Consider the following 12055-nt stretch of genomic DNA (forward strand, 5'->3'; position numbering starts at 1 on the left):
GCCCCTTTGCAATAAAGGCCAACATACCAGTTGCTTTCCTAATGGTTTGCTGTACCTGCGTGTTAGCTTTCAGTGATTCATGTACAAGGATCCCCAAATCCCTCTGAACACCAACATTTCCCAATCTCTCACCTTTTTATAAAAAAAAAAAAAAAAAAAATTCTGCTTTTCCATTCTTCCTACCAAAGTGAATAATTTCACACTTCCCCACGTTATAGTCCATCTGCCACCTTCTTGTCCTACAAGTGCTCGATTTCCGACCTGCTCGCCCATCTAGGAGACTCCAGAGTGGGAGCAGTCATTTCAAAAAGGATGAATCGCATTGTCCAATGGCGGAGGAAGTATTATCTAAGAAATATGTGACATTTTCTATAATCATAGAATCACAGAAATTTACGGCACAGAGGGAGGCCATTCGGCCCATCGTGTCTGTGCCGGCCGACAAAGAGCTCTCCAGCCTAATCCCACTTTCCAGCTCTTGCTCCGTAGCCCTGAAGGTTACGGCACTTCCAGTGCATATCCAAGTACTCTTTAAATGTGATGAGGGTTTCTGCCTCTACCACCCCCCTTTCAGGCAGTGAGTTCCAGACCCCCACCACCCTCTGGGTGAAAACATTTCTCCTCAAATTCCCTCTAATCCTTCTACCAACTACTTTAAATCCAAGCCAAGGTTATTGACCTCTCTGCTAGGGGAAATAGGTCCTTCCTATCCACTCTATCTAGGCCCCTCAATTTTATACACCTCAATTAGGCCTCCCCTCAGCCTCCTCTTTTCCCAAAAAAACAACCCCAGCCTATCCAATCTTTCCTCATAGCTAAAATTCTCCAGTCCTGGCAACATCCTCGTAAATCTCCTCTGTACCCTCTCCAGTGCAATCACATCTTTCCTGTAATGTGGTGACCAGAACTGCACACAGTACTCTAGCCAATGCCTAACTAGTGCTTTATTCAGTTCAAGCATAACCTCCCTGCTCTTGTACTCTATGCCTCAGCTAATAAAAGGAAAGTATCCCGTATGCTTCACTTCATTCATTTAAAAGATAATTGGACTGCTGTCATGAAAGACTACAGCTGTTAAAGATACTCAGCACTGCGATGCTAGTTTACAAACACGAGCAGCACAAGTTACTGACGTCCTATTCTGAGTCACTCAAAAGGGGACAGAATTTCTCAGGCAGCTGCTGTCGCAAGACAACATGATCAACGTCCAATTTTCCGCTCATCAATTATACAGCAGGAAAACTTCACCCAATGCATTCTCGACCTGGGTTGTAACGTATTAGTAAATTGGAAATAAGCTTGATGTAGACACGAGGAAACAGGAAAGTTTAAAACAGTCTGGTTCAGGAGTTTAATTGAAAAAAGTTTCTGCCATGACATTTTGAAGCAGATCTATAATAAATACAACATTGGGCTTTTCATGAAATCTCAGAAAGACAGCTAACCCACACTCAAATCATAAAGGTCAGCGAGAAAGAAGAAACAGCTTGCATTTAGATCGCGCCTTACATGATCTCAGGACGTCCCAAAGAGCTACACAGCTAATTAAGTACTGTCGCTGCTGTAATGAAGGGCAACTCCACAGTCAATTTGCGCACAGCAAGCTCCCACAAACAGCAAAGGAGATAAATGGCCAAATAAAGCTACCGCGGGTGATGTTGCTTGAGGAATAAGTGTTGGCCAGGGCACCGGAGAATTACCCTGCTTTTCTTCAAAAAGTGCCATGGGATCTTTTAGGTCTCCCCAATAGGGTAATGTCTCATTTGAAAGAGGGCACCTCCGGCAGTGCAGCACTCCCTCAGTACTGCACTGAGCTGTCAGCTTAGATTATGTGCCAAGTCTCCAGACAGTTGAGGGACACCCTTCAACCCACTCATCTTATTACTTCATAGAAACCTACAATACCTTTTAATCGCAGCATCGAACGGCCTCTTGAAACTTTGCTTCTATTACCCTAGCCAGACGGTCATTCTAGGTAGGTTTGTGAAGACGTGCTTCACGGTATATTTGATAACTTGCTCTCTCGAGAGGGTCTTTTCAAAATAAAAACTTTGGGAAATTATCTATTCTCTTGAACTGGAAGTTAGCTGTGTGCGTGCCGTATATATTTCAAAATAAAGGTTGTGATGAAATATTCCATTCCCCACTGCCTGTGACTGAGATCGGTTTCAGTGTCATTTCCCTTCCCCCAGACCTCATTGTATTGTGTACTGGAATGTGCTGTATTGTATACTGGAATGTGCTGTGTGTAGGGCTCCGCCCATACCTGGCCCCGTTTGTAAGCTAGCTTCAGTCTGGCCTCAGTCTTCAGAAGGAAGACATCTCTCTCTCTTACGTGTTACTTTCTAAGTTAATAAAAGCCTTGTTTTTGTTCTGCTAACTTCGAGTCTCAGAATTATTGAGGCACATCAAAGGTACAATTAAAAAAACCACAATAGGATTAAAGCCTGACCATCATCGCATACCAAGAAGTGAGGTGAAGGAACATTAGATGAACGAACAATGATTCACTTACCTGACTGAATATAAAAGAGAGATACTCATAGACCTCACTTTGGGTGTAGATCGCAAAGTCATTATCAGCACTATCAGTTTGATCCACATAGTTTTTAATAAAGAGATGTTTAAAAGCTATAGTATTCTCCTCTTTGAAGAGGACCACCATCTGATTGCTCAGCCCAAACAGAACTAGCTGGAAGAACAGAAAAACAATGGTGTTACCACGAGCTGGAGATGAAGAAAATTACATATATCCTTTGTAACGCGAGTAACAGTTACTTCCATTTTTCTTCTCCAAGTTCTAAACCTTCAAGGCAACATTTCCCCATATTTCAGTTCGATCTGTACAGATTGACTTTGGTCCAGAGAGATATGGACTGTAATTGAATGTCTATAAACGCCAAGGCCAAGATTGTCCACTCTGGTGGAAGAGCGACAGGGCAGGACCTCTGCCTGACCCACTGCCGGCTTTGGCAATCTTTTGAGGTCACCTTCATTTCAACCTCCATTGTTGGGGAGCTTGGCGCGGAGGAGGGAGGGTGGGGGGCTGGAAATGGTCACTACTGCAGGAGTCGGACAACTGCAGAATCGTAAAGGGGCAGGATGATGAGAATTCCTGGTATGGGTGAAGTGGTGAAATCTACTGGTGTTGATTTCTCACTCCATTCTGCAGAACAGAAATCAGTTGGTTGTCCTGCCTTGTACATTTTTCATCTCCCTTAGCCACACTAGGCATTTATTGAATGTCGGTGTTCCGTACATTCACCATCGGCACTGACGGAAAATGTGACGTATTTAACGCCTAGTGGAAGCGAGGCTGGAAAGTCCTCACGACGTACAAATGGGCAAGGAGTCAGTAGACCGGATCCCTGCTCAATGCTGGATAACTGGTCTAACTTTTGGGGAGGATCATGTTTGCTTCGAATGGAAAGTCGAAGCTCGATAGCCTTCAGCCCACATCTAGATCGCTGAAGGACGTACAAACCTAATTCGGACCGAAAAATCTTTTGACGCAGTTTGGTATAGTTGTCCGCAGGCGCAGGTCACAAGCTTTTACCTGGAGGGTGACCATCGCTATTTTCAGGATCTGCACGCCCAGTTTCCATGGTTTGCGACCACGAGCTTGGAATTTTTCACATGGATTCATAAAGAAGAATTTGAGCTTTCTTCGGAGTTGATCTGCAGTATCTGGGTCTTGCACAAATCCGCCATTCTTCCCCAGTGATTTGATGTCTGCAGGAGCTCCACAACTACTGTTGATGATCAGCTCAGGACTCTCCATACCTGTTGTTTGGCGAAAGCAGAAAAATAATGTCTTGTCTAGACCCATCTTTTGTTTCTTTACTCGTCCCATTACCACCCCCTTCTGCCTTGCACCATCAGCCCTTTTGTCATTTAAGCATTTCCTGCCTTCCATCCTATCCTTTTGCTCTCCGCCCCCGCGCCCCCCCCACCCTCCGTACTTGCTTAAAACCTGTTACATCTCTAACTTCTTCCAGTTCTGACAAAAGGTCATCGACTTGAAACGTTGGGGTAGATTTTCCTGAAGCTGTTGGGAAGGAGGTGGGACTTTCGGGTTTTAGTCCCGCCTACATCGATGTCCAGCCAATCCACACGATTTTCCCTTGATTGACCTTGTTAAGCCCGCCCAGTGGGCTCAGCGGGCCAAATAAGGGCCACCCGGCAACAGGTGACGTCACAGACTGCAATTTCATCTGTCAAGAGTTCTTGACAGATGAAATATCAGTGTTTCACAGCTGTTTGAAGCTGTCAAACACTGACAGTCTGACTTCTAACCTGAGTCCTTCTACACAGACTCAGTTAGAACTGCCACCGGTAATGAAAGCTGAAGGCGGTCACTTTTGACAGATCGCAGCCATTTTGCTTTGTGCCGGCCGAGTGATGGACTCCCGAAACCTAGAGGAAGGAAGGCTGAAAAGGTAAGTACAGGTAATTTAAACTTCTTTACACACTTTAGACACACCAAACACACTTACCTTTGCACTTATGCATCCATCACTCACCTGAACACCGACATCGCGACCCCTCCAAGTCCTTCAACCCGACGGCCCACCTGCTCTAACCTGCCGTGGTTTGGAGCCGTCGGGAATCCCACACGACACCCCTCAAAATAGGGATTAGGCTAAAAACTGCCCGTTAACTACCTGCTAACAGGCAGTTAATTGGCACTAATCCCTTCCCGCCTCGGGTCGGCGGGTCCCAGTGCGGGGCGGGTACCCGCCTCCTGTGAAACTTATGTGGAGGCGGGTTTTGGGCGGGATGGTGTCGGGACCCCCGAATTCAGGATTTTCTCCCCCCACACGCCTGAAACCCCGCCTGACGGCTCCAGGAAAATCTACCCCGTTAACTCTCTATCTCGCTCCATAGAAGCTGCCTGACCTGTTGAGTGTTTCCAGCATTTTGTTTTTATTTCAGATTTCCAGCATCCGCAGTATTTGCGAAAATAAAGTCTCAGTTGGGGAGAAAATGTCCAATTTTTCTTAACCTGACACCACAAGTATGGGACAGACCACATACAGCGTGCACTTTGGTGTATTAGTATGTGCCAAGGAAGGGTGATAGCAGGACAGAACAGTGGCATTGTGGTTGTGTTACTGGGCTAATGATCCAGAGACGGGAGATCAAATCACACCACGGCAGCTGGGAAATTAAATTCAGTTACTAAAAGCTAGCATCAGTAAAGGTGCCCATCTGGTTCACTAATGTCCTTTAAGGAAGGAAATCTACCGCCCTTACCTGGTCTGGCCTATGTGACAGCAATGTGTGTGACAGCAATGTGGTTGACTCTTAACTGCCCCTCGGAAACACCTATATCTACCTCCCTCTCCATCAATGCCCACTCAGATACAGTCCTCTCTCTACCTCCCTCAGTTGTCAAGGTGGCTCATCACCACCTTCTCAAGGGGCAATGAGGGCTGGGCAATTAGGCCAGAGACACCCACATCCTGTGCATGAATTAAAAAAACACCACTTTCTCTCCCTTTTAATCAGCCAGAGCAGCTCGAATTTATTCAATCCTAATTCCGGTCTTGCTTCCCAAGTTAAGTATCCATCAAACACCTCAATTGATTCTGCATTTATGGATTTCTGTTAAGAGCATTCCAAATTCTTACAATCCTTTTGCATGAAGTTTTTGAAAAAAATATTTGTATCTAACAAGCTGAATTTGAATTGTAAGATAATGTGCCCATTGTTCTGGGTTCCCCTACCACAGCAAAGAATCATTCCCCATCTACCCAGTCAATTCCCTCCCATTATTTTAAATCACAGGTAAAGCTCCCAGGGCAAGAAATTTCACCCCAACTCCCAAAGCTATTGACATAATGGCCCAGAAATTCGGGTCCCCATGGGTGAGTACGCGCTGGGTACTCACCCGTAGGCCCAACGAAAGTGCCGGTTTCGTGCATGCACTGCGCATGCGCGGGAAACCGGAACTTCCATTCCCATAAAAAGGAAGGGGTTCAGAGGTCGAACGCGTGCGCCGGAGAGGCAGCGCGCACGCCTGGAACTTCCGTTTTTTGCCCCAGGTTTCTCCGGGAGGGTAAGTCTCCAGGAGTTACACACATAAAAAGCAGGCGCAAGGCCTGTTTTTTACAAGGTAAGTGGTGAATTAATTAAAATTAAAACATTTTTTCCACAGGTTTATTATTTTTAAATACTTTAAAGAAAGGTAAGTTTATTTTTAGCCCCGTTAGAAAATGTAATTAATTTTTTCAAAAATTTAAATTATTGTTTAAAATAGTTATTTCATGTCATTTATAGTTATTTTAAAAATGTGATTTTTAAAAAATTTATTTGAAGTTTTAGTTATGTTTTGGGGCTTATAGTATTTATAGTTTTGACAGCTCTTCCTGTCAATTTTATGAATGGGCATTTCCCTGCTACCATTGGCTCTCCATGGCCCACATGATCCCAGGGGACGCATCGAACTAACTGCGCCCCTGGAATACGCAAGCACTGCGCGCCGGCAGCTGGAGGAGGCCTAGGATTGGAATCCCACACGGGCCCACAGTACAACGGCCGGCGCGCTAGATAAGTGCAGGTCGGAGGCTTGCACCAGCGGGAAGCCTCTGACCCGAATTTCTGGGCCATTATTTCAATTATATTATTCAACCATTTGATATTTTCCATTCTAAATTCCATCATAAGGTCAGAAATGGGGATGTTCGCTGATGACTGCACAGTGTTCAGCGCCATTCATAACTCCTCAGATAATGAAGCAGTCCATGCCGGCATGCAACAAGGCCTGGACGACATTCAGGCTTGGGCTTATAAGTGGCAAGTAACATTCGCGCCACACAAGTGCCAGGCAATGACTATCTCCAAGAGAGAGTCTAACCACCGCCCCTTGACTTTCAATGGCATTGCCATCGCCAAATCCCCCATCAACATCCTAGGGGTCACTATTGGCCAGAAACAATACTGGACCAGCCACATAAATACTGTGGCAACAAGAGCAGGTCAGAGGCTGGGTATTCTGTGGCGAGTGTCTCACCTCCTGACTCCCCAAAGCCATTCCACCATCTACAAGGCACAAGTAAGGAGTGTTATGGAATACTCTCCCCTTGCCTGGATGAGTGCAGCTCCAACAACACTCAAGAAGTTCAACACCATCCAGGAAAGAGCAGCCTGCTTGATTGGCAACCCATCCACCACCTTTAACATTCACTCCCTCCACCACCGGCGCACCGTGGCTGCAGTGTGTACCATCTACAAGATGCACTGCAGCAACTCGCCAAGGCTTCTTCGGCAGCACCTCCCAAACCCGCGACCTCTTCAACCTAGAAGGACAAGGGCAGCAGGCACATGGGAACACCACTACCTCCAAGTTCCCCTCCAAGTCACACACCATCCTGATTTGGAAGTATATCGGCCGATCCTTCATCGTCACTGGGTCAAAATCCTGGAACTCCCTCCCTAACAGCACTGTGGGAGTACCTTCACCACACGGACTGCAGCGGTTCAAGGCGGCGGCTCACTACAACCTTCTCAAGGGCAATTAGGGATGGACAATAAATGCTGGCCTTGCCAGAGATATCCACATCCCATGAACGAATAAAAAAAGCCAATTGTTGACATTATGGTTGTGGATTAAGATGCATTCTGAAATCTGAACCAAGGTAATATCCGTAAAAAAAAAAAACCCCCCGACTCCGTCCTTGCCTCAGCTCCGGAAACCCTCATCCCTGCCTTGATTACCTCTAGACTCGACTATTCCAAACGCTCTTCTGGCCGCCCGCCATAAACATCAGCTCATCCAAAACTCTGCTGCCCGTGTCCTAACTCGCACCAAGTCCCGTTCACCCATCCCTCCCACTCCGTGCTCGCTGACCTACATTGGCTCCCGGTCGAGTAAAGCCTCCATTTTTAGGTTCTCATCCCAGTGTTCAAATCCCTCCGTGGTCTCACCCCTCCCTATCTCTAACATCCTACAGCCTTACAACCCTCAGAGAGCTCTGCGTTCCTCCAATTCTGCCCTTTTGTGGATCCCCCCCACTTCCTCCGCACTACCATTGGCGGCCGTGCCTTCAGCTGCCTAGGCCCTAGCAATGTTCCTTCTAATTCTTTTTTGTACGAAGGTCACAAACTCCTTTGAGTGCAATCTTTTCGTCTGTGGGCAAATTTTACAACAACCACCACTTGAAAGCATATATAGTAATGGAATATTGCCACCTCAAATCATGAGACAATCAGACAAGGTTCTATACACGTATAACATAACTTCTCTGCTTTTGAATTCTATTCCTCTAGTAATGAGCCCCAGTGCTTTATTTGCACTTTTATGGGTTTTTTAGCCAGCGTTGCTACTTTTAGTGATTTGTGAATCTACACCCCTAGATCTCTTTCCACCTCTACTCCATTTAATCTCTTATTTTCCAAGGAGTGGGTCGCCTCCTTATTCCTCCTACCACAATGCACCACCTCACACTTACCGATATTAAAAATCACTTGTCATTTACATGCCCATTCTGCAAGTTTGTTTACGGTAGAATTAATTAAAAGCTTTTAGTTCGTCATGTTCAAACTCTATTTTAAAAATAAAATGACTGGGATATAAAAGAACTGCATAATAATGTTAACACTTCAGAAACCTCACTCGGTTACACATCGACAAATAATCCAAAAGCCCAAGGTGAGCTGAAAGAGGCAGATCTATTCGTGCAATTAGTATTAATTTTAAAGTTTTCAATGTATTTGCCCATCCCTCATGTCACCATAGCAACGGCTGCACAAGCAGCAGGAGCAGTGGTTTTCCTATGGCGCTGACGTGCTGGACGTCCACATAAGTAATTAGAATATTAATCACAAGGCAACCAACCAACAAATATAAAGTGCTGTAGTTCTTTAGTTCACAGTATTAAAAAGAATTCAAAAACGGTTATTCATATTTCCAACTTCAATCACTTCCATTAATAAACAGAAAATGCTGGAAATATTCAGCAGGTCAGGCAGCATCTGTAGAGAGAGAAACAGAGTTAACGTTTCAGGTCGATGACCTTTCATCAGAACTGCATTTCTGACATGTTACATGGGGCATGTGCTGGTTCAAGACGACAATGGTTGTCTTCTTGAACCAGCACACCCAGGCATGTAACAGGTCAGAAATGCAGCTCTTAAGTCACAAGTGCAGGAAAACACATACACAATTTGCGTCACCAAATTAAAAACAAAAAGCAGGAAAAGCTGTGATTTAACAGAAATAAACATTCATCTTTCTCCCCGGACAGGAGAACTAATCAGGCGGACTTGGAAAGGTTTACTAATATGGTGATGTAAAGATGTTAATTACGAATTTCGCTTCTAATGTTTTTCTCTCAAACATTCTCCACAATATTAATCCCTGTTCTCATCACAGTGTCAAATTATTTTAGGTATTTCCCAAAATAACGGGAAACAAACTTCATTGTACTCTCAATTTTTAATCTCCTACTGCGAACATTTATACCAAATCGAAATTGTACATTATCAGTTTAATCGAAGTATTTTCTAAGTCTTTCTCAATAAACAAATAGTAGTTTCTTAACATAGAAACATAGACGATAGGAGCAGGAGGTGGCCATTCAGCCCCTCGAGCCTGCTCCGCCATTCAATGCGATCATGGCTGACCATCCAAACTCAGTACCCTGTCCCTGCTTTCTCCCCATATCCCTTGATCCCTTTAGCCTTAAGAAATATATCTAACTCCTTCTTGAATATATTTAATGAATTGGCCTCAACTGCCTTCTGTGGCAGAGAATTCCACAGGTTCACCACTCTCTGGGTGAAGAAATTCCTCCTCATTTCTGTCCTAAATGGCTTACCCCTTATCCTTAGACTGTGACTCCTGATTCTGGACTCCCCGACCATCGGGGACATTCTTCCTGCATCTAGTCTGTCCAGTCCTGTCAGAATTTTAAAAGTTTCAATGAGATCCCCTCTCATTCTTCTAAACTCCAGTGAGTATAAGCCCAATCTCTCCTCATACGTCATTCCTGCCATCCCAGGTATCAGCCTGGTGAATCTTCGCTGAACTCCCTCCATGGCAAGAACATCCTTCCTCAGATAAGGCGACCAAAACTGCACACAATACTCAAGGTGTGGTCTCGCCAAGGCCCTGTACAACTGCAGCAAGACATCCTTGTTCCTGTACTCAAACCCTCTTGCTACAAAGGCCAACATACCATTTGCCTTCTTAACCGCCTGCTGCACCTGCATGCTTACCTTCAGCGACTGGTGCCCAAGGACACCCAGGTCTCGTTGCCCTTCCCCTTCTCCCAATCTATTGCCATTCAGATAATAATCTGCCTTCCTGTTTTTGACACCAAAGTGGATAACCTCGCATTTATCCACGTTATATTGCATCTGCCATGCTTCTGCCCAAACACCCAACCTGCCCAAATCATCCTGGAGTTTCTCGGCATCCTCCTCACAGCACACACGCCCACCCAGCTGTGTCTCATCTGCAAACTTGGAGATATTACATCTAGTTCCCTTGTCTAGATCATCATTAATATATATTGTGAATAGCTGGGGTCCTAGGACCGATCCCTGCGGTACCCCACTAGTCACTGCCTGCCACTCGGAAAAAGACCCGTTTATTCCAACTCTTTGCTTTCTGTCTGCCAACCAGTTCTCTATCCAAGTCAATACCTTGCCCCCAATCCCATGTGCCTTAACTTTACACGCTAATCTCTTATGCGAGACCTTATCGAAAGCCTTTTGAAAGTCCAAATACACCACATCCACTGGTTCTTCTAAAGTAGTTTCCTGCAATTTTTATACATTACATAACTCGTGTGTCTATTAACACTCTGATGCGCTATTGATTCTAATAAAAGGCCGAGTAGAGTTCAGAACAACAGGCTTTTATTAACTACTGAATGCAACTACAAACAGATCAGGACTATGCCTCTAATGGACGACCGAATGGCAGAGAGCTGCCGTGCAGCCGTCCTTATACCAGGTAGCCAAGGGCGGAGTCAGCTGAGGCATAGTCAGGTATAACAGTGAAACAAGAGTGAACGACAACAACAACAACAAGTGAACGACAGTGGTTTACCACATTCACCCCTCGTTTAAAATTAAGTCCGGCGGGGTGAAGTGTATCAAAAGTTCGAGTAGGTGAGTCTGTCGGGCGGCCTCATTTGCCGTCGAGATCTTCGTGGCGACGGTTGAGATGGTACAGCTTCCAACGACGCGTCTTGAACGGGATTGAGCACCGGCGTATCGTCCCCTTTGGTGTTGGGTGGGCGAGTGGACTCCGGCGGGTCTTGGGGTCGCGGCATGCCGTCTACTGGGGTGGAATGGACAGGGGTGAGAATTGGGTCTACTGAATTTTGGGCCGTGTCGAAGGGGGTCGTGGTGGAGGGCAATGGTGACGGGTCAGTGGACCCCGAGGGTGCCAGATCTCTAATGGAGACTGTATCCTCCCGCCCGTCCGAGTATGCCACGTAGGCGTACTGGGGGTTGGCATGGAGGTGGTGAACCTTCTCTACCAGGGGAGCCGTTTTGCAGGACCTTACATGCTTCCTCAGCAGGACGGGCCCTGGGGACGTCAGCCAGTGTGGTAGTGAGGTACCGGATGTGGACCTCCGGGGAAAAACGAACATTCGCTCATGGGGGGTGGCATTGGTGGCAGTACACAGCAGTGACCGGATGGAGTGGAGCGCATCAGGTAGCACATCCTGCCAACGGGAGGTCGGAAGGCCCCTAGATTTTAAGGCTAGGAGGGTCGCCTTCCAGACCGTCGCGTTCTCTCTTTCAACCTGTCCGTTCCCCCGGGGGTTGTAGCTGGTGGTCCGGCTTGAGGCAATACCTCTCATGAGCAGGTACTGACGGAGTTCGTCGCTCATGAAGGACGAGCCCCGGTCGCTATGAATATAGCTGGGAAAACCGAACAAAGCAAAGAGGTTGTGCAGGCATTTAATGACCGTAGCGGTGGTCATGTCCGGGCAGGGGATGGCGAAAGGGAAACGGGAGTACTCATCAACTATGTTGAGGAAGTACACATTACGGTCAGAGGAGGGGAGGGGCCCTTTAAAGTCGACACTCAGGC

General features: G+C 46.2%; 1 protein-coding gene across 8 annotated transcripts in view; it reads right to left on the bottom strand.

The window, feature by feature from the left end:
* LOC147122402 (mucolipin-3-like) overlaps positions 1–12055 on the bottom strand; it is an 88500-nt gene that overhangs the window by 40863 nt on the left and 35582 nt on the right. For 2 of the 8 annotated variants that reach the window (XM_085983538.1, XM_085983537.1), the window contains exons 2-3: positions 3557–3783; positions 2516–2692 (exon numbers count right to left, since the gene is read on the bottom strand). In XM_085983538.1, the coding sequence (XP_085839664.1) occupies positions 2516–2692; positions 3557–3781 (402 nt within the window). In that variant the 5' untranslated portion in view covers positions 3782–3783. The other 6 variants (XM_085983540.1, XM_085983539.1, XM_085983533.1 and 3 more) reach the window with 6 other exon arrangements.

The sequence above is a fragment of the Somniosus microcephalus genome, chromosome 3, assembly GCF_052327205.1.
Source record: "Somniosus microcephalus isolate GS21.2 chromosome 3, FLI_Smic_1.0, whole genome shotgun sequence".
Lineage (NCBI taxonomy): Eukaryota > Metazoa > Chordata > Chondrichthyes > Squaliformes > Somniosidae > Somniosus > Somniosus microcephalus.